At 35.8% G+C, this 21368-nt stretch overlaps 3 protein-coding genes across 4 annotated transcripts in view; 2 read left to right on the top strand and 1 right to left on the bottom strand.

Annotated features, from left to right (window-relative positions):
• Nucleotides 1–4175, top strand: part of LOC135163782 (phospholipid-transporting ATPase VA) — a 33676-nt gene extending 29501 nt beyond the window's left edge. The window contains exons 10-14 of one of the 2 annotated variants that reach the window (XM_064123579.1): nucleotides 109–360; nucleotides 556–660; nucleotides 764–951; nucleotides 1260–1436; nucleotides 1824–4175. In XM_064123579.1, coding sequence (XP_063979649.1) covers nucleotides 109–360; nucleotides 556–660; nucleotides 764–951; nucleotides 1260–1436; nucleotides 1824–1875 — 774 coding nt within the window. In that variant the 3' untranslated portion in view covers nucleotides 1876–4175. The remainder of the gene's footprint in view (nucleotides 1–108; nucleotides 361–555; nucleotides 661–763; nucleotides 952–1259; nucleotides 1437–1823) is intronic. The other variant, XM_064123580.1, reaches the window with a different exon arrangement.
• Nucleotides 4176–5461: 1286 nt separating this feature from the next.
• On the top strand, nucleotides 5462–17713 carry LOC135163783 (bestrophin-4-like). The gene is made up of 5 exons (XM_064123581.1): nucleotides 5462–5816; nucleotides 7694–8420; nucleotides 12423–12743; nucleotides 13237–13795; nucleotides 14334–17713. The coding sequence occupies exons 2-5, from the start codon at nucleotides 8350–8352 to the stop codon at nucleotides 15402–15404; spliced, it is 2022 nt and encodes a 673-aa protein (XP_063979651.1). The 5' UTR covers nucleotides 5462–5816; nucleotides 7694–8349; the 3' UTR covers nucleotides 15405–17713.
• Nucleotides 17714–17831: 118 nt separating this feature from the next.
• On the bottom strand, nucleotides 17832–20475 carry LOC135163784 (MTRF1L release factor glutamine methyltransferase). Its single transcript, XM_064123582.1, has 5 exons — nucleotides 19686–20475; nucleotides 19525–19613; nucleotides 18974–19187; nucleotides 18665–18909; nucleotides 17832–18126 (listed from the first exon to the last, which is right to left on the bottom strand). Exons 1-5 carry the CDS (start codon nucleotides 19926–19928, stop codon nucleotides 17883–17885), a joined length of 1035 nt encoding a protein of 344 aa, XP_063979652.1. The 5' UTR covers nucleotides 19929–20475; the 3' UTR covers nucleotides 17832–17882.
• Nucleotides 20476–21368: the final 893 nt, after the last annotated feature.

Raw genomic sequence — 21368 nt, forward strand, 5'->3', positions numbered from 1 at the left:
ATCATAAACATATTTCATAATTTTCATTCTATCCAAATAATCAGAAATTTTTTTGAGAGCGAGGAGTCTTGCGTTTAACAGCAGATTTATTCAGTTATGTTTTTCTAGCTTTATTGCGGATTTTCTGGCACCGTGATGATTGACCAAATGTACCTGATGCTCTACAATCTACTATTTACCTCACTGCCACCGCTGGCTATCGGAATCTATGACAGAATAGCATCACCAAATATTTTACTGACATCACCGGAGCTCTACAGTCGAGGAAGACTTGGGCTTGTTTACAAACCCCATTCTTTTTGGATTACAATGGCTGATGCTTTGTATCAAAGCATTATCATATTCTTTGTGACAGAAGCTGTAAGTTTTTAAAAATTTTTCATTGATTCAGTCGTAGCAGACGACCTGTTTCCAATTCCGCTCCTCTTCCTTTTCTATTGGAAATCTTCAAAAAAATCTGTGGATTGAATTCACTAAGTTTGATTTATTTATTCTCCAAATGTTCTGCTAGTTATAATTTCCTTTGGGTAATTTTCTAATGCCAATGCATTTCAGGCTTATCACGATTCTGATGTCGACATCTGGGAGTTTGGAACCACAATAACTACCTCCTGTATTTCCGTAATGCTTATTCATGTCTCCCTGGAGATCAGATCATGGGTGAGTTGTGAATTCGAAAACTGAGAAATTCAGTTCATATTAATTAATGGCCCGTTGTGGGAACCATTAGGACACCTCGTTATGATTTGTAATTGAATTTCAGACGATTATACATGTTGGCACGATACTGGCGTCATTAGGACTATTTTTTGGATTTTGCCTGTTGTATAATATTGTCTGTGTGAGCTGCATTGGACTACCGGGGTCTTACTGGGTGATGCCAATGGCTATTTCGAGATGGGTATATTGGCTTACTGTGCTGCTTGCCTCCGTCCTTGCCACATTACCGAGGTAAATCGATATTTTGATTATTTTATTTCTCATTATCACCTTGACATGATGATAAATGCTCACAGAAATAAAGTTTCAACAAAACTTTTCAATGCAAACAAGAAAAATGGATTATTATTTTCCATTGAATCTTCCATTTCCAAAGCAAATAGATGTTTCAATTGTTTAATTTATTATATATTCATATTAATTTATATTTTCCGGAGAAAGCTTGGATGAAAGCCAAAAATTGATTTTAATGCATTTGGAGTAGAAACAGTTTTTCCAATTTTGATTTTCTACGAAAAAAAATGTGTTTTTTTTTTCAGACTCGTTTACAAGGCTGTCAAAAATACCGTGACACCAGACATGATTCAACGTGCAAAATTACGCTATCGTATGAAACGTAGTCGTCAATCTGATGAGTGCAGACAGGGAATAACAGGAAGAGGTGAGCGTGGTCTAGTCGCTGGTTGGTCGCGTTCCACACAACACGCGACCATAAGGTAACAATTGCGGGTAATTTTTCATGTCGATCATGCTTCTTAATTCGCTGGATCAACAGAGATCGACTGTATTTGCGATATTTCTGATTTAAAAGATAAATGCTCTATTACTGAGCGACAAGATAAAACTGTTTGGCACGTTATTATAAATTTTCAATTCAGATTATCAGCTACTTGATTTTAACAGCCATTCACAATTATTTAAGAAAATTGTTCATTTAACAGTGTTATCCTAATAGAAAGGGAATAATCGATATTCCCATCTGTCGATCTTGATACCACAGATTCACCAGATGCGAAAATAATGCTTTAAAGACATGGAAGACTGAAAAACGCACAACCTTCTCTTCCACACTGAAATTTTATCAATTTTTCTCTCATTTTCAGACCTGGAACTTACGGAAGCAAGGGCAATGTCCTAACGACCATAGTTGCCTGAAAAGCTCGACCAAAATGAAACTAGAGTGAAGGAAAAAACTGACGTCAAAAGTCAGGGGATAAATATTTTTCAGTAGAAAAAGAAAACGAAGTGTTTATTTTCAAACAAAAATGAAATAGGGAAATTAATTTCACGGCTGTAAGCCATGAATGAATAATGAACATAATGTGCCAGACTGAGTGTCACATACAAGACTCGCTTTGAACTATTGCATTTAGATTTTTTAAGAATTAAATTGAAAATCACATCTGCCTAATTGACGTATACGAGAGCAGTCGCATGACCTTTGATTATTCTCTTTTATCCTCAATTTTTGTTTTCTCTGTAATCATTCGTACGCGTTTATTTGCGAAATGATGTGGCCTTCCAATGCCTCACATACATGGGACTGCTGTTCGTGGCATTTGGCTGTGACTATTAAAGGGGACCAAGCCTTTGAATTAATCAATGAGAGGAAAATACGTATCGACATTGAGAAATTGAGGAAAGACGAGGCAAACAGGGAAATGTTTAATTATTAATACATTTTGAGAATGAGTTAATGGTAGTCAATATTATGGTGGGAGGAGTTCACTTCCACTGGGATGATGCATTTTTTTTATCGTCATGTTCTCGCTTTTTTGTACTTTGATTCGTGATCTTTTAGAGCAGAGGAGAGTGGAGACGTGTTAAAATGAATTTAATTAAATTTATAGTAGTTCCAACGATTATATTAATGACCACTGTAGTCACAAGAAAAAATATTTCTTTGGGAAATAAGTTTTTACTGTCATGGAGGAATTCATAACTTCTAATAAAGTTGATGTTTTGCATGAAGTTTTAGTCTTGGATATGAATGTCGATTGAAAAATATTAGAAACACATCTTTTTTATGAAAAAATAATTCAATATGAACGAGTTATAATCGATTAACATATCTGGCTATGAAGTCACACCAAAACCTCTATATGCGAACATTGTGACGGTAAATGACAAAATTTTTTCTTTCGGTTGGAGTCTGTTGATTTAAAAAAAAATACGAATCTAATATTTTTCGGGGATTTTTGTATTTTAGGTTTTTTTTGGAAAAAATTATGCAACAAAGCAATTCTAGGATTATTCTATTATTTATTTATGAAAAGGCAAATGTGTGATAATTTTTAATCGAAAAGGAAAAATTCTGTGGAATTTGACGTGAAATAGTTATGTTTCGATTGAACCACAAAGAATGTAAGAAGGTATAATCTTTCTACTGCTAAAAAAATGACAGTGAAGTAAAAAATTGTTTCATAAATTAATCGAATTGTCCTTCGCATGAGAAATTATTTTCTTATCATCAGAAAATTCTCCTGCACTTTAGGACAAAATTCCTTCGTAAATTTTTCTTCTCCATATATGAATTTCTTGATATAAGTAAAGAGATTATACTTGACAGGCTTTATTTTCCTGTGTGTGGTCAAATCTGAGGCAGTAAAAGTGACAAATAAAAAAATTTCACAAAGAATATTTTTTCATTCACGTGGTGGAGCACTACAAACTTTCTCAACATTTTTTAATACATATTAAACGAGATAAAGCCCTTGAAGTTGCCACTTTTTCATTTTAATCCGTTAAAATTGAATAGAAAATATTTACAGTAGTTTACTTGAAGAAAATCAATGATCAGTATTTAGACCTGAGAAATAATAATTAAAAATAGGAATGACGCGGTTTTACCAACTTTCAGTCGATCGATATCAAATTAATGAAGATTAAAAATCCATTATCCCCTGCTCTTTCTATTATCCCCTCAACGCACGTCTGAATTTTAGTTAAAAATTTGGTTTATCAATCTGAAATATTTCTTTTTCTCCGTTCAATGCACGTGTGTTCGAGCAAACCTAGATGTTTAAACAAAAACACCTCAGCTCTTGGAATGAACGTTCTTTTGATTATTATAGAGGCATAATTATTACGTGTTAAGTTTTACATGAACCCGAATTTTAATGTACGTGAGTGTTGAAAATTTAAGTAATGTGATGTATGAAAAAACAATTGTTACGAATCATCGATCACTGTTGCTCGATATGTTGTAGGCAATCTGGAAAATTCCTCATCATAATTTTTTGATGAAGGAAGATTAGACAGATGAGACGAGGATTTTATGATTCATTGTTCGTTGTAGGAAATATATTCAGGTATAATGTTCAAATTTGGGGCGAAACGAGTTGAAGCTGTTGAAATTTTAAGACACTGCGATGTAATTGTTGAAGATTAAAAAGTGGAAGGCACTGACGTGTACATACATTGTATAGATAAAATAAATATACATATATATTTTATTCGATTGTTCAACTATTGATTGAGGCACATTGAACCCATTCATTCACCTGTGTTAATATTCAGGAGGGAGACTGTTGTGTAACTGGTTCTCGTAGCTCATTCTGTAATTCAAATTAATTCAAAGTAGTTTGAGAAAAAAATCGCTGTCTAGGACAATTGTAGTTTACATTTGAATGGAAGCTATTGAGATTTATAATTTTTTATTGACTGTTTTCGAGCTGAGAAATAATAGACCGGGAGTTCAGATTGATTTCTAACGTTAGAAATATTTTGGACACTGGATATTTGCTGAATTTGAATTTGTGGTCATAGATTTAATCGATTTTGAAGAGTTTTTTAGGAGTATCTTACAATCGAAGACAATCATTTATTTTGTTATTGTGTTTGCTGAGTAGATTAATATTTGCGCAAAAGTCTATTATCAAAATTCGTCTAGAGATCCTCCTGGAAAATTCAACCAACTCGACTTTGTCTTATTGCTTCGCTGAGAGATTAAAGAGTAAGAAAAGTAGAGTGAAGACTTGAGAAATTCATGTCTAAAAATACAATAATTTCTCATAACAAGAACTTCGTATTGAAAGATGAAATCTTTCATTAAAAATAATTTTTACTTTTGTTGTATACCCCAACATTTTAATTCACATTTTCTGTATTTTCCTAATTCTTCTGACAATTCCGCAATAGAATAACCCTTAGCGGACATACCTTAAATAAAATTCCCTCCAATAAAGTCTAATCCGCTGGGGAATTCCCAAACATTTTAGACCCTACGACACATGTCTCAAAACCTTCCCCTCCTTTTTTTCGCAGATTCTCAGACACATAAAACTGAGGACTCCTTTAATTTTTAGTTCGTTCTAAATTGTCATCTAGCAAGGTAGTCACTCCAAAATTCTCTGTCGACTCGGTTGTTGAATAACTCGTGTTTCTCAATTGAAAATATCAGTTTATTTTAATAATAAATCTGTGTTAAAGATTTATTTATTGAGAATCCAACACTTTTCCTTAAAAAAAAAATAATAATAAATTGTGAGAGAGAATATCTCACGAACAAAAGTTCTGCAGAAACATAGAATTCTATGAACTTTCAACACAATCTTATTTTTATTCGTAATTTAATTTAAAAAATCTACTAAAATATAATTCTTCAATAGAAATAACCGAAAAATTCCCAGAATCCTCCAACAAATTCTCTAATATCCAGTCGTTTTTTCCTCTTATCACCATCTAAAACAACGAAATAACTTCCCTCTTTGCCATCAAATTTTCTCGCGAAAATGACCTGTAATTGTTGATCTCCACTTCCACTCGTAATTTTCCTAAAACCGCCAACACTCCACTTCCGCTATCAAATCATTCCAATATCGCTTCAAAAAATCCCTTATCACGGTCCCGAACTTGGTGGAAGGGGGCTCGAGATCCGCAGAGTGGGGATGCCCCCAGTCACCGAGGATAATCGCGTGTAGTCGTACAACGTAAGCCCCCAAGTTGTAAACTCAGTACTCAGTGCCTTCTCGTTCGACGTTCAGTGCGGGCTATTGGTTCAACGTACTCCCGACACAGTGCCAACAGTCACTGCATTTTCCGCCCGACTGAGGGACAGAAAAAAACAACACGTGTTGCCTTGTCATTCACCTCGGGTAAGTCTCCAAGCTCCGTAAAAACCGGATAATTGATGAGCATGATGCTGATGCTTCTCGCCAGAGGCATCAGCATCTCCAAAAAAAAAAAATGCTCGCATCACCTGCCCCTCTACCTGTACCCGTCACTCCCACCATCCTTCCTCCGCATTCCAAGAATCCCTCACCGATCGCCCGGTGTGTAACAAAGGAAAAAAGGAATAAAAAAGTGAGGTGATTTATCAAGTATTTGGACAGTGAATTCATACATCACATCATCTTGTGAATCATGTGGTGCCCAAAAAACCTTCTGCTTTATATTTACTCGAGTTATGATACTCCTCGGTTTGTATCAATCAGCTGACAATGGCCGAGACCGCGCCAAACTGTCTCCCAGGAGGTGTCACGAGGTCTTGAGTTTATTTTAGCAAACAATACCACGTGATACTTCAGGGATTATCGTTGGTGAATCTAATGAAATACGGTCGGGTCACTGAATATTCTATTATCTCGGAGGGAGACCAGTTGGCCAAAATCTTGAGCTATATTTACGCACAGATTTCATTTAAAATCACCTAAAAATTTACAAAAAAGCTATTTTCGCCCAGTAATTATCTAAATGAGAGAATAATTAATTTTATCAATATTGTATTGTTCCAGTAAACTCATTAGGTAATCGCACACATTCCTGATTAGGTTTGAAGCATGTTAATTACATCGTTATATAAGATGATAATGATAATGTTGGTCATAGTCCTGAGTGAACTTGTTGAATAATTATGAGCATCGAAAAATTCCTCCAAATTCCTCATGAAAACAAGAAATTCGGTAGAATGAAAGGTCAGTATTGGATTTCGTTTCAGGTTCTGTGAAATATGGTCATCCTCCAGAGTAGTAGCATTGTCATCAGTGATATGTCATTAAGCTTCTCCGAGGATGACTCAATCCAGGAGGAAAAATATATGGAATTGACCCAAATTATTATGATTTTCTCCATCAAGGCCTTCCTGCAATTCCATAAATGATTTTTTAATGAAGTTCACATGATTATTCTATGAACTCGTTCCTTCATCTTGATCTGTCGATCATAAACTTCTCTCAACTTTCTCGAGTTACTCAAACGATTGTTTGACGACATCCTCATTCCGTGGTGTGCACTACCTAATCACTTAATTGATGATGAGCGTTTCCATCTATCCCCCATTCGCTCATTTGAGCCGGTGCCAGCGATGAGGTCGACACGGTTTCCTGGTAACCGAACGTGTTTACATCGACCCAGTGGGATGAAGTAATGTATCAGGTCAATGTGAGAAATACAGGGGACACGCGAGAAGGGTATGCAAGCCATGCTAGCGAGTTGTGCAACTAAAACCGCTGATGGCTGTTGTGATTAGCGAGCACAGAATACAAATAGAGTACAACTCAAGGAAGCGATTGTTGGTGGTCAGGTCTGCATCGACAATAGGGGTTTGAGAATATGAATTTTTGCCATTCGAAATGCAGTTTGTGTCTAGTTTCGTCACAACATTTGCAGCATATTTGTATACTTTCATTTTTTCTTAGGAAATAATTAGGACTATTGATTATTGATTTATATCTTGGGATAAGAAACATAATCAGTCAATTGGATCTCTCCAGTTTTGTTGTTATTTTTAGAAACTGAAAATGTCAACGTCTTTTTGATTTGGAGAACATTTGTCAGAAAGTCATTCTCAAGTGCAACTGACGCCTCATTTCACAATTTTATCACTAAATTTACCCCAGGAAAATTTACAATTTAAATGTAAATGTTTTATTTCACCGAGACTTGCAAAAGCGGAGGAATAAATTTTTTACTTGACTGCCGAATGAAAAGAAACGACCTCGAGCTAACGATTTTTTAATTTCTTTGTTTCCAGGAGAAATGAGAAGATGAGCATAAAAATAAATCCACCAGAAAGTCAAGCCAACCCGAAAGAGAATATTCACGATGTTTTGTGACAGCAATTGTGTTTGGATGAACTGTTTGCGGCCCAAATAATTTATAAATCATGGAATTCAAGGCGATTGAATTATTTATCGATGCACATGTGCAATGAATCATGGAAATTCCGTCATACCGTGCACCAGAAGGCCAACAAACTTCCTGGATCCTGGACGTTATCCAATGACCTGAGCACAGCAGGACAGATAATCAATCGTTCGACGAATAAAAACAATAATTATCTGTGATACAAAAATAACGGAGACAATAAAAAGTTGCCGGGATGCTCGGCAGAACTAGACAATTCAATGTTAAATAAGTGAAATCATTTTTTAGCGCAAATAACTTCAGTTGTCCCTGAGTGAACAATAATGAGGACCCGTCATTCAGCACCTAGTGACATTTATATCAACATAAACATATGTTTTGAAATTGACTTTGGAATCTGTGATGTAAGAAACCAGTTGGAATACCTCGGGAATACGAAAAAAGTGGTTCTTCCTTGATGGTTTAAAAGCAAGTGCAAAATACGTGTCAAGTGTGATAGAATTATTTTTTGTTAATTTTATTTGTGTTTGTTGATTTATCAAAATGACTGTTACATACACTGCGGAAGTGGCCACTTGTAGAGGCTTGGGGTGCTTCTTCAAACTTCTTCTGAGGTATGATTAACAATTTTTTTTTCTCATTTTAGTTCGATAGGAGAATCGAATAAATTAACTTGACAAAATATCGAATATTTAATTTATCTATTGTCTGATACTATTTGGAGTTTTATCTGCTGATCCAAATCTCTCATTCCATTATCTGGCACTTTTTTTTCGTTTAAATCTCAGTCTTCTACTTGTTAGACTCAATTAATTTTAAAAAATTATAAACTATTCAGTGTTTCCTGTATTAAATCTGTTACAATATTAATATTTTTTCAATAATGTTGATTTCTTGCAAATACATAAGAAAAACTGTTTGCAAAAAGGACTCAAGTATCTCAGTGAAAAAAATTCTTTTTAAAAAAAATCTAACGATGAAAATTGATGACAAATTGAAAATTAAATGAGAAATAATATTGAATACTCGATCACTTTCCTTTCACTTTTCAAAGTTATCCAATAGACACTTGGTATTGTTAAAAAATATACGCAAAGTGTTCTGAATGCGGCCGGAAACATAATTTAATGAAACGTTTGGTAGCAAAATAGTGAGGCAACTCGTAGGTTGCTTAGCAACTTTGTTACAAGACTTTTACTGAATGGAGTCATGAGGTCATGAGTTATCAATCGAGCACTCAGCAATAAAATTTCAGTGAATTGCAAAGATGGACGAGGAGCGAAAAATTGAAATGAATAATTTTGAATCCATCGATTCCCTTTCACTTTTTAAAGCGACCCGATCGATATCCGTAATTGTTTAAAAATGAGGAAAATGGACTGAATATTGCTGAAGGCTTCATTTGAGGAAACGCCTGGAAACAAAATTACTAAGTAACTATGCATGCGTTGCGTGGCAAATTTATTGCCAGAGGGTTTGTTGAGTGGCGTCAAAAAGTCATAAAATTATGAATCGATGTGAACGTCTAGAAATGTTCCGAAATATCTCCCTCTTAGAGAAAAAAATCAGAAGTGCTACAACTGAAATTACTTCTATTTTTGTTAGCCATTTGAGGACAAGTTTACCCCGAGGAAAAATATTATTTATAAAGTTCAATTACGATTATTGACTCGACGTTTAATACACGATAATTGAGAGTGTAATTTTTCGATTCCCCTTTCACATTTTCATGAAAATTTATTTTTTTTTATTGGATTATGGACAGAGATTTACTAAATAATATCAAACAATTTGGCTGTAAACTTTAATTCTTTATTATCGCACGCAGAAGGTATATCTTCCTCTTATGATGTCTCCAGAGGAACCAACCCTTAGTGACCAAAGTTATTACACTCTGGACCCATTCATCAGAAGGCCCTTGTTCCCTCATTTCTTTTTTTTCTTCTCTGTTTCTGTTTATTAAAAATATTCTAAACGTTTTGGGACTGTTCTGAGAAAAACTATAAAATACTGACATGCACTAAACAGAGTTACGTTAATTTTTGTTAACACATATCAAACACTTTCAATATTTCTAAATTAAATTAATCAATTCATTCAAAATTCATCATTTGTCGTAGCTGTCACAATAGTGAACCGAAAAATCAGTCATTACACTTAAAAAACTATTTCAAAAAGAAAACAAATACATTGAAGCTCCTTTTTACATAGATTTTCCAATTAATTTCATTTACAATTTTTAATTGATAATTATTTAGTGTCAAAAACGCATTATAACTGACAATATCCAAGTTCCGAGGAACAATCGTGCGGTAAACAGTTTGTTATTTTTTTTTGCGATAAAAGACAAAAACTTCCGCTTCGGAATGAATGTTGCCTTGGAAATAAAAATGACTGTCTTCATCGGAAAGTTTTACATCACAAGTGCATAACTGCGTTCGCGAATCGACTCTCATCGATGAATTTCCTCTATTGTAAATTAAAATCCACACGACAAGCTGAAAGACTCCCAGTCGATAAGTGATTACGCGTGAGCGTCGAGCAGATGGATGCACGCGAAAGATAAGATAACGCTGTCATTCGAGGTCACAGGATTAGCACCTTTTGAAAATTCGCAGAAACCGATCTTCCTATTTTTTCACGCGGATGTAATTACCTCATTAAAAAATATTTTACAGAGGCTGAAAAATCATCAGGGGAACCCTTTGAAGCTGTTCACAGAGGGAGGAAAAGTTCAATAAAAATTACCTACAAAGATTGATAATTCTGGAGCCGTATGTCGCTCAGAGAAAAGTTATCCATTTTCACGTGATATTACATAAGAAATTGCAGTTTCCTCAGGAATAACTCAGTGACTCTCTTATAATTTTTCTCTTATGTAAAAAATTAAGTTCATGAGGGTAATTCGGTTCGGGTAATTTTTATTGAACTTTTCTCTCCTTGTGGAACTCTCGTGAACAATGATCTCATTTTTCCACTAATCATCGCCAACATTTACGTCATCAAAGAGCTCGCAAGGTTGGCACACCCGTCTCGCGAAAATAGACCGGATCAGACAATCTCAGACTGTGCTTCATTATTTCTAAATAAAAACATGTGTAAATATGAAATAATATATAAATAGTATACGATAAATGTTACAACAAATACGGATTTTTTTTACCAAAAATTCTCCTGACAATTCCTGTTGATTTTTTATAAGAATTTTGTTTGAAAATTGTTCAATTTTGTCGAGTGATTTTTTAGTTGATATTAAATTTAAAAAATCGGGAGATATAGAATTTTTTACAGAAAAAGTCTCCACCACAATTCAAAATTGCTTCCAGAGATTGAACAATTTTTCAAAAAATCCGGCTAATAATGATTTAATTTACCTCATTATACCACTTTACTCCAGAATTTTTTAAGACTTCACATAATTTCTGACTAAATGCAAAAAATCGTTAATTTTTTATTGCATATTTTCCTAATAAAGGCAATTAATTCTCTCGTTCTGTTCCTCAGAAGAATGACAAAGAAATAGGCGAATATTCAGCTTTCGGAGTATTCCGAGCCATTAATTTTTTTCCTCTCCCATCTGCATTGATAATGATTTTACATAAACTATATTGGTAAGGTTACTAGGTCTGTAGGCCGATGCATACCCACTATTTTGCATTATTTTTTCCATTCCGTATTGATTACCAGTGTCATTACATTCAAACACGCCATAAAATACGCTAGTCTGAGCGAGTCATGGCCATCAGAGTCTTATCGTGTCTCAATTACCTAGATTCCATTGATCCACTCGATACGTGAATTTTTCGGCATTAAAAAATGAAAAATGCACTGAACCATTGTTTGTTCGGCTCCCCATTAGGTGAGTCATGTCGGGGATGTCCCGGAATTCCCGATTAAACCATGAATGAGAGTTTTCAGGGAAGCAATCTACTTTATCTATCTTAAGTATGACGCGATGATAATTCAATTTATCATGAACATTTGGCCGCCGGTTCCCCTCCCTCATTTGGTCCCACGGTTCCTCTTCGGCTGATATTGCTGTCTTTCTGATAAATTCAGAGGAAAAAAATTGGAAAAATTCCACTTGAGATCACTCTGGATTAATGAAGAGAATCCAAATGTTATTAGTTGGAATTTTCGTTCCACCAGGGAAAATTGAAGAAACTGCAAAAATTCCGCGAAATAATTCTATTGGATTTTTATTAAATTTTCTATCGAGTCTCTGGAGCTTCTGAATATTTAATAGGGGATGTTCGATTAATATTTAACTTCTAAAGATATTCTTTACATAAATCTTTCTACATAAGGCGTTCGTCTCTAATTTCTCATTTTTTATAAATTCTTTCTGTTGTTTACTGAGAAGACAACAACCCTTCTTGCAAAAAATAATGTAAATTGGTGAATTTTTGTTGCAATTTCGGAAAATTTCAAATAACAAAAATTCTTCTGTCGAGTGAACCCGTTTTCAATTTTTAAAATACTCGATGAATAATCAAGTGACTAAACACACATTAATGATTATTAGACATATAATAAACAAAACTAATAAATATCATTAATAATATAATTAATAATCTAATTAATAATATAATTAATAAATAATAAATATATTTCAGATGGCGAGCGAGTGTCTACAAACTAGTCTGGCTGGATCTTGCCCTCTTCCTCTTCATTTACTACAGTTTATCGGCTCTCTATCGTTTCGGTCTTGATACAGAACAGAAGAAGACATTTGAGGGCATTGTTGCGTACTGCAAGGAGTACAGTGATCTTATACCATTGTCATTTGTACTTGGTTTTTATGTCAGTATTGTTATGACACGATGGTGGAACCAATACACTGCTATACCATGGCCTGATTCCATCGCTGTTTTTGTTTCGGCTACTATTCATGGTAATGACGAGAGGGGGAGACTAATGAGACGTACCATTGTCAGGTAATTTTATGGTCATTCTGTCACCTTTTACTATTAATATTTTTTAACCTAATGATGTATTCCGTTTAGGGTAATTTTATAATTAAATTTTATGTTCAAGAAAGTATTTCAAGGATGAGAACAAGTTTTGGTGGAAAACAGATTAGTATTTGGGAAATTGCTACAATTAAATTCTATTAATCTAACATTTACATCCCATAATTTTCATTACAACCAACCTCGTGCTTTAATCAATAATTGAAATAGTTATTGTAGCCAATTAAATTTTCTGATAAAAGCAAATGCAATAGGTTCTTCGCAATATCCAAGATATGATAAACGAAATATGGACTATGGGACAAAGTTTATTGTTGGTTTCATCTAACTATATTAAAAATTAAATTTTTACTCGAATAAAATCAAGTTGAAGATTCTGAATATAATAAACAACTGATAAATCGTCATGTTACCACCCCCTAATTTAATAATCAACAATTGCCTCTAATTCCCCTAGGTACGTCTGTGTTTGTTTGACTTTAGTCCTGGCGAACGTGTCTCCCCGCGTGAAAAAGCGCTTCCCAACTCTCGATCACTTCGTAGACGCGGGTCTCCTTCTTGAGAATGAGCTTGCCATATTTCAAAGTCTCAACGCAAAGTTCCCGAAGCCAAGTAAACACTGGCTGCCCATTGTCTGGGCCTCCAGTATTGTCACGAGAGCTCGAAAAGAAGGAAGAATTCGCGATGATTTCGCTGTTAAGACACTCATTGATGAGCTGAATAAATTCAGGGGTAACTGTGGAAGTTTGATACAGTACGATACCATCTCTGTACCTCTAGTGTACACCCAAGTCGTCACATTGGCAGTTTACACTTACTTCTTGACCAGTGTCATGGGAAGGCAGTGGGTCCACACGACTGAAACAGCAAACGTCGATCTGTATTTTCCTGTATTCGCAACTCTTCAATTTTTCTTCTATATGGGATGGCTCAAGGTCGCCGAGACCTTGATCAATCCTTTTGGGGAGGATGATGATGACTTCGAGGTGAATTGGCTTGTTGATAGAAATCTTCAGGTGAGGAAAAAAAATTATTGTTATTACTTTTACAATATATTGCAATCCAAATTGATGTCTGAAACACGTGGTACTCGCTGTAAACATGATAAGATTTTTACAGATGAAAATATAAAATGTATTTCAAACGGAAGTTGTATAGATATTGTGTATAGACAAGCACATTCTGTTTGTGACTGATAACAATTAATTCCGAAGTGGCAAAACAACTCGGCGGTATCAGAGAATGAATTTTTCAAGATTACGGAAGATAGAAATGTAGAAGTCGTTAGGAATCGGGAAGAAAAGGAATCCCTTATATCTAATGCACAAATTATCGTCAGGGTAAACATATTTAGATAATATTGGGAGAGATAATTAGAGTGATTAACATTTTTCGTGTCATTAAAATTTATTTTTAATATAAAAACAAATGTTAAACCAAAATAAATAAAATCTCAATTGGCGATTAGTTTTCTACGAAATCAAAAAGAACAAGAAAAATGACCAAAATCATTTAAAAACCCGATTTTTTGATCTCGAAATTACTTTCCCCCAGGTATCTTACCTGATCGTCGACGAGATGCACCACGATCACCCAGAATTAATCCGTGACCAATACTGGGACGAGATATTCCCAGTGGAGTTGCCCTACACAGCAGCAGCCCAGGCCTTCAGAGAGGAGCACCCAGTCGCTTCCACAGATGGTATCCAGCTGTCAGCAGCTCAGCAGGAGCTCCAGCCCTCCTCAGTTCGAATAGACGAGATGAATCCCGAGTCCTATCCGAATATGAAATTCCGCAGTGACATAGCAGACGACGCAGCCTCCGGAATTCACTTCATGGCTGGTGGAAAGATCTCGAGAAGTGGTAGTAGAGTCAGCACCAGGGACAGGCCATTCACCGGTGGCTCAACTCCAAGCAACATCGGTGGCTCCCTCACAAGAGTCAACAGTGTCACAAGTGTCTTGAAGAGGCTCTTCAGCAAGGAGGACAGGCCTGATGGCAGTGGTGCAAAGACCCCTGGAAGACTTGCAAATTCGAGTTCAGCAGCTTCTCTACAGAATCGACCTGGGGTGAATGCCAGTGGCTCCATGAGAATCGGAGTAATCGAAGAAGTGGACGAACAGATGACGGTAAATTCAATGCGTCCAGAGCATCGTCCTCACGTCCAGAGTATCTTCCCCACGAATGGGGCACCACCACCCACAGCCCCCATGGATGTGCCCATCAAACCGAGAAATGGACAGTTGTACTCAGCAAGTGCACCTGTGGGTCCTGGACCCTTTGGCGGAGGAAAATACCAGACTAGGGCCCAGGTGTCCTCGGATTCTGCGAGGCTCAGTGACACTTTTGACTTCGGTGAGGTGGACAACGTCAGTATAAGGTCATCAACGACGTCGGGGAGCTCGGATGATGAGTTCACCAGGCTCAAACTGGAGAGGGATAAGCAGAGGAGGGACAGGGCTATCAGAAAACTTGCCCGAAGTGTCAGTGGAAATCAACCAGATCCTCCGTCCTCTATGGATCTTGATGAGACTCTACTGTTGACGGAAATGGCGGAGACATCTAGGGCGGCGATGCGCCCTGCCGATCGGGGAAAGAAGACTAATGAAACGGATAATGTGTAGGGGATGGGGGTCGATTTAACTTCGAGGAAAATTTTGCATCGAAAATATTCGTGGAAATTTTAGGCTGAGACTTTATTTGTTTTATGATTCTTTCTTTTTTTTGGAGAATTGACGAAGTCAGTGAAGACACATTTAAATGAATAATTAAATAACAGGTCCTTGGGAAGATGAACATTTTCTCCTAGGATCTGTCATTTTTTAACTTGACCTTCGAGTTAATTTTCAAGCTCATGCATTCTTTTATGTTTTATAGTCCGTTTTTATGGGAGAACGATATTTTCTTTGGTTTTTGTCGCTGTTAACGTAATTCTTCAGTTTTTTGTCAAGAAAAAATTAATAATATTCAGTAGTTAAGTGGTAAAACGATCAGTAAATCATAGATGAAATGCGATAACAGTTTTTTTTCATAGAATCGTTTTTACTGAGCAACGTATGAACTGCGAACGAGATTTTTTAATAAAATTTTGCTATTTCCCTTCTTTTACAAGATGTTTAGTGACAACTTATCGTAATGAGAAGGTACCTGTCCACTACAGAAGAAAAAAAGCCCAATAGAATGAGTTCATAAAGGAGAATCTATTATTTTTTATGCAGAATAATTTCTTTTGAATTTCTCACTCCAAAGACAAACATCAAGGACGTCCAATAAAATTCAACCATAAACGGAATAAAATTTCGTCACGAATACATTAACTTTATGATTTAGTGGTTTCTATATTAAATCTCTTCAAAGTTTGACCTCGAAGTGAAATCGCCACTTGTCAGTCTCCCAATTATTCACTGGACTAAAAAATATTTTCATTCGTCCATTACTTCATTTGTAATTCAAAACATGAGATCAAGTGTTGAATACAAAGTGTCATTTTGTGCGATAGTGGGATGAGTTTAACGACTGTGGATTCAGAACTAGTGAAATTACAGTGTTAATGATACCAAGAGGAACTGATTAATTTATCACATTTTCTATCCGTTTTTATAAGGAAGGACGCTTTAATATTATTAGACAAATTTCCATGTTGTCCCCTCAGTCCTTGAATAAGAATCAAGTATTGATGGGATAGCACTAGTTGACCATAAAGGAGATTATTATGTACTTACGAGAGTATGGGAAGTTTACGTATGAAATTTATATAATCGTTAAGTCATTTTTTTTTTATCGTCTTCGTCGGATATATCAATCAACACTCTTTACCCTTTGCATCACTGTTATATAAAGCTCAAGAAGGCCTTCGTAAATATTTTATATCGCTTATATCGTGTAAATAGACGAACTGTTGAGGCGATTAATTAATTGGCTTTCGAGGTGAAGATACAAGGCAAATGTGATTTTTCTACTCGTTTTTATCGCGCTTTTTACTGCTCCTCATTGTCGAGGGATCATTAGAAACGCTTCAATCGTGTAATTACGAGAAATTTCAGTCAATTGACGGGTGAAAAATAGTTTTAATGCACATATGTTGATTCATTTTACTTCGGGGAGGCGTAGAGAGACGTATTTTAACACTGATACAGCATTTTTGAGCGGAATTTTATCAGTAACGGACTGGTAAAAGGTTTCCAGTCAATTGTGATTGCTTAGCAGTTTTCAATGAACAGGTGCACGGGAATAAATGTTCAGTAAAATTTATGGGAGTATTGCAATTTTGCAGAGGAAATTCAGGGAGAAATTAAAGAAATTTAATTGATTGTGTTATATAATTTTCGAAATTAATTTGAAAACTCTAAATGCGATGAAATATGAGTGATAGTTTAACAAGAAAAATCTATTTACCCTAAATTTCCCTAGATTTAAGTAAATTTTTGAAAAACTCATATTGAATTCAAATTCATTATATTGAGAATTCGCGTGCAACTGTTCCTCAATTGTCAAGAAAATATTAACACTGGATCCATGTCCTATAAATAAAACGAATAGCGTAAGGATTAGAAATCGAATTTTGGAAACGAAAAATTTTATCGAATTGTTATCGTGTTAATATCTCGAAATCTAAGGGAGATAGGAAATTTTTGTTAATAACTTTTTTGTAGAACGCGTTGAGGGCTATAAAAAAACTCTTGACGATAATTTCGCTATCTCCCATAAATTCAGAGTTAATCCATTTACCGTTTCGCTATTGATACGTCAGTGGTAAAGTATGTCAGAGATAATTAAAACGTAGTATTACGAGTTAGAGATAAACTAGATAATATGAAGTAACATTCCAGTGGTGAATGGTAAGTTCATATGGTGCTCTGACCCAAGAAACTATTGTGACAGCCACAATTGTTTTTAACAGTATTACAGTTGAAATAAACGGTAATTCAACTTCCTCCTGATTTTTAATTATTCTTGTTGCATAGTTTAACCCTCGCTAGTGATGAGTCGAGTAGTTGATTTGATTGGAGGAGGATAATTATATGGATTGATTAATTTAAGGTGAATTATCGATTAAATAATAGTTTATGTGAATTTGTACAGTTGTTATTTATATGGTTCGATTATTCTAGCTTAGTTATCTCAATAAATCTGTCATTGTTGCAGTAATCCTTGTAAATGTGACAGAATTTCAGGCTGAGGTCCGTGAATTTTTCCGTGAAAAATTTGATGTATTCGCCGTGGGATGAGTCGACTTCTAGGAATAAGTGACCACCGGGTTTCAGCGATGTCGAGGCATACCTCATGATAGGCTTTATCAGTTTCAGGCCATCCGGCCCACCGTCCAGTGCTCTGATATCTTCGAAACTGTGGTGGATGTATGAGTTTTTTAATTATTTTTTTAATGCTAATTTGATGATGGAGGATGCAAGAGTTAAAGAGAATAGATCTTTCAGAGATTTTTGAAAATGCAGTTCTCGAGAATTTTTATGATGAAACACTTTTAGAAAATTACTCTTGGAGTTGGAACAAGTAAATCTTTCAATTTTTGGCCGCATGTTGTCGCATTCAATGGGGTTTAAATTCTCAGATCCATGTAACCATGGAAATTATTATAATATATACAATTTAATTTTCATAATTTCTATGGTTCATTTTCCCCTTAGAACTGAATCGTGGGAATTTTTCGACCTTCAAAACCCATATTTTTACTCAAAAAAATCGATTTTTGATCGAGATCTGTCAAATTTAATTGTATTTGTATGATTTTGTTATTGCAAAAAATACTCTGTATTCTGCAAAGTTACTATTTATGTAAACTTGAAATTTGTTTGATTGTTTCGCGAATAATATTCAAACATTTTAAATTGAATTTGAATTTCGCACAAATTTAAAATTGTCTTACACTTTAATCTCAGGTTCCAGCTCCATAATTTTTTTAGTAGGAATATACGGTGGGTTGCTAACGATGAAGTCGAATTTTTCCCCTTCGAAATGAATACCACAATCTCCACTGACACTTGTAATCCTCCCTGGAGCCTCCAGTGTAGCATTGACGACTGAAATTCGATCGTCGAGCTTCAGATTTCGACAGTTCTCTCTCGCAAGGTCACAAGCATGTGGGTTTTGATCAATGGCTACGCATCGCACCTGAAATTCATACTTTCCTTGAGGACATTCGAGGGAATTTCGTTACAAGAAATGCGATAACAACCTTATCACAGGAATGGGCTAGAGCTAGGGAAATAGCACCAGAGCCCGTTCCAATTTCTAGGACAGTTGAGGTATCATTGGTGGTCTCCGAGAGTCTTTTCAGGATGAAGTCGATGAAGAATTCGGTTTCAGGGCGGGGTATGAAGATCGGGGGAACTAGCTTCAAAGTGATGTCTCGGAAGTCCCATTCACCGATTATATATTGCACAGGCATTCTGAGTAAATTAATTTCTCCAATTAATTCATTGATTTTTCAGCTCAATCAGAATAGTTACCATCAAACGACCGAAAAATTTGTAATTATCAAAGGAAAATTGGAGAATAAATGAAATTGACTGGATAATTTAATTTATTTATGAAATTAGCACCTCATTATTTTTCCCCAACGTTCCAATGATCATTGTCAACAAATGAAAAGCAGATGAATGTTCATAGAATATATCGCACAAGAGAAATGTGTCTGGTCTCCTCGAGTCCCAATTTATTATCACATTGAATACCTAAATAAATAATTAATTAGTAATAGTCATTAATAAGTTTTCTGTGGATCACCTTGACAATCTGCATTCACACAGAGACTCCAGTCTCTGCAACTCATCCTCAGTTATCTTTCTATCCAACGAATTCATCAGATCTAGGATCTGCAATAAAAAATTCAAACTAAGAACTGCGATCTAGCGCGCATGCGCACCGTTGGTGGCAGCTTCTCTTACCCTTTTCTTTCCAATCACGTGTGCGACAATGTGTTCAATGGAACTCACGGGTTCGGGAACTCCCTCGTCTTCAAACTTTTGGCTCCAGTGCCTGATGACTCCTTTAAGTGTATCATCGCCAGTCCCCGCAGCGAAAATTCGTCGTGTCGAGTGATAACTGCGAGTCGCCGAATATTTGATTCGATTCGAGTGGCAGACGTTGAATTTACAGAAGTTTTGGAGGAATATTTTATAGGCGGTCATCCTGACCTAGGGTTAGTAATTCTCAATTCGGTATCGATACTCACGGATATCGATAAGTGTTTCGACCTTCGATAGTGTGCGTCGATATGTCGGGCGTATCGATATTTGTGGATTTAAAATTTCTAAATCGGTTATGTGATGTTCTGGGGCCTTGATGTCATAGATGGCAGTATTAATTCACCTTTTTATCCGCGAAATGTGAAAATGCTGTTGTATGCCCACATTATTTCCTTATTCCCAAATACATTCCTAACCCTCTAAAGCTTCAAACCTAGTCCCCATCCTAACCAAATGGGTTTGCACTTAAACTAATAAAGCCATTAGGTTTCAACTGTCCCCAAGTGTCCCCCGCCCTTGGCAGTGGGAAATGGCCTAAGTGTATGTTTCATGTACGTAGAGTAGATTAATAGGTCATGCGAGGTCTCCGAAAACCATAACCTGGCAAGGTTGTTTTCATACTACCGCATTGAGTGTCCCCAAATGTTCAGACAGACCTTAATATTTGCCATTAATGTTGGCGCCTCCAAAAACTCCCACTCCTCAATTTTCCTCTTTTCCGCCGTAATTCCAAGACTCATGTCCTGCAAGGGAATTCTCCCTTAAATCAGTTCCAAATCACCGTCTAAACAGTCAACACCTTCCAAATTCAGAAGTGTCATCGTAAGAATAAATTAATCAGTGAATACCTGAGTACCTCGCTTCTCCAGTTCTCCTTATATTATAAAAAACGTTGTTTCTTCGGAATACGACAATGCATTCCGATTAATTAAAAAGTTAAGAGAGCGTCCAGCTGTTGAACAATGAACAAGAAATGGAAAATAATTTTACAAATGTGAGAAAACTTTAGCGGAAATCATAAATTTCAATACTTGAGGCTGTTTGTCAAATTTATAACTCTTCAATATGCATCACAGAACACTTTCCTCGAAAAAGTCAAAATAACAGAGAGAAATACATTCGACGGTTACGGTCGTCAAATTATAAACCCCCAGTTCCGAGATATTTGGAAAGGTTTCTCGGTATGCGTGATCCACACATGTTGTTTCTTCCTTTGTTCATTGTATTGCTAGGTCAAAGGGCCTGAGATTATCGCAACGTAAACATGACGTTACATGGTCCCCTTGTTTCCCAATACATCCCCCTTTTCTTGTCCCTCCTTCATTTCCTCCCAGGAGTCATCCTTCCTATGTTTCCACGCGCAGCATTGCGCGCGCAACTAATAGACTGGTGAGGGTGTAGGACTCAACTCTTAGATGTAATTTTTATTTCTAAGCTAAGCCGAGTTTGGCAGGGGTTTTGACAACTCTTCAGCTTACTTAGTTTACCAATTCTTGTACTTAAAGTTTTCATAAAGTTTTCAAGCCAAGTTGACATGAAATAAAGTGTGCTCTTCTAAGAGCTTGTTTTACAAAGTTATTTAAATTAACCCCTTGGCCTACA

Source organism: Diachasmimorpha longicaudata, chromosome 6 (assembly GCF_034640455.1).
Source record: "Diachasmimorpha longicaudata isolate KC_UGA_2023 chromosome 6, iyDiaLong2, whole genome shotgun sequence".
Lineage (NCBI taxonomy): Eukaryota > Metazoa > Arthropoda > Insecta > Hymenoptera > Braconidae > Diachasmimorpha > Diachasmimorpha longicaudata.

Bases quoted from the DNA above. Each gene is read 5' to 3' on its own strand.
- LOC135163784 (XM_064123582.1), bottom strand. From the start codon at position 19,928: ATGACCGCCTATAAAATATTCCTCCAAAACTTCTGTAAATTCAACGTC. The intron at 18,910-18,973 runs GTTGTTATCGCA...TATGAATTTCAG, and splicing joins TAGCCCATTCCTGTGATAAG to GTGCGATGCGTAGCCATTGA. The intron at 18,127-18,664 runs GTAAGACAATTT...CATCCACCACAG, and splicing joins CTGGAACCTGAGATTAAAGT to TTTCGAAGATATCAGAGCAC.
- LOC135163783 (XM_064123581.1), top strand. From the start codon at position 8,350: ATGACTGTTACATACACTGCGGAAGTGGCCACTTGTAGAGGCTTGGGG. The intron at 8,421-12,422 runs GTATGATTAACA...AATATATTTCAG, and splicing joins TTCTTCAAACTTCTTCTGAG to ATGGCGAGCGAGTGTCTACA. The intron at 12,744-13,236 runs GTAATTTTATGG...TAATTCCCCTAG, and splicing joins ATGAGACGTACCATTGTCAG to GTACGTCTGTGTTTGTTTGA.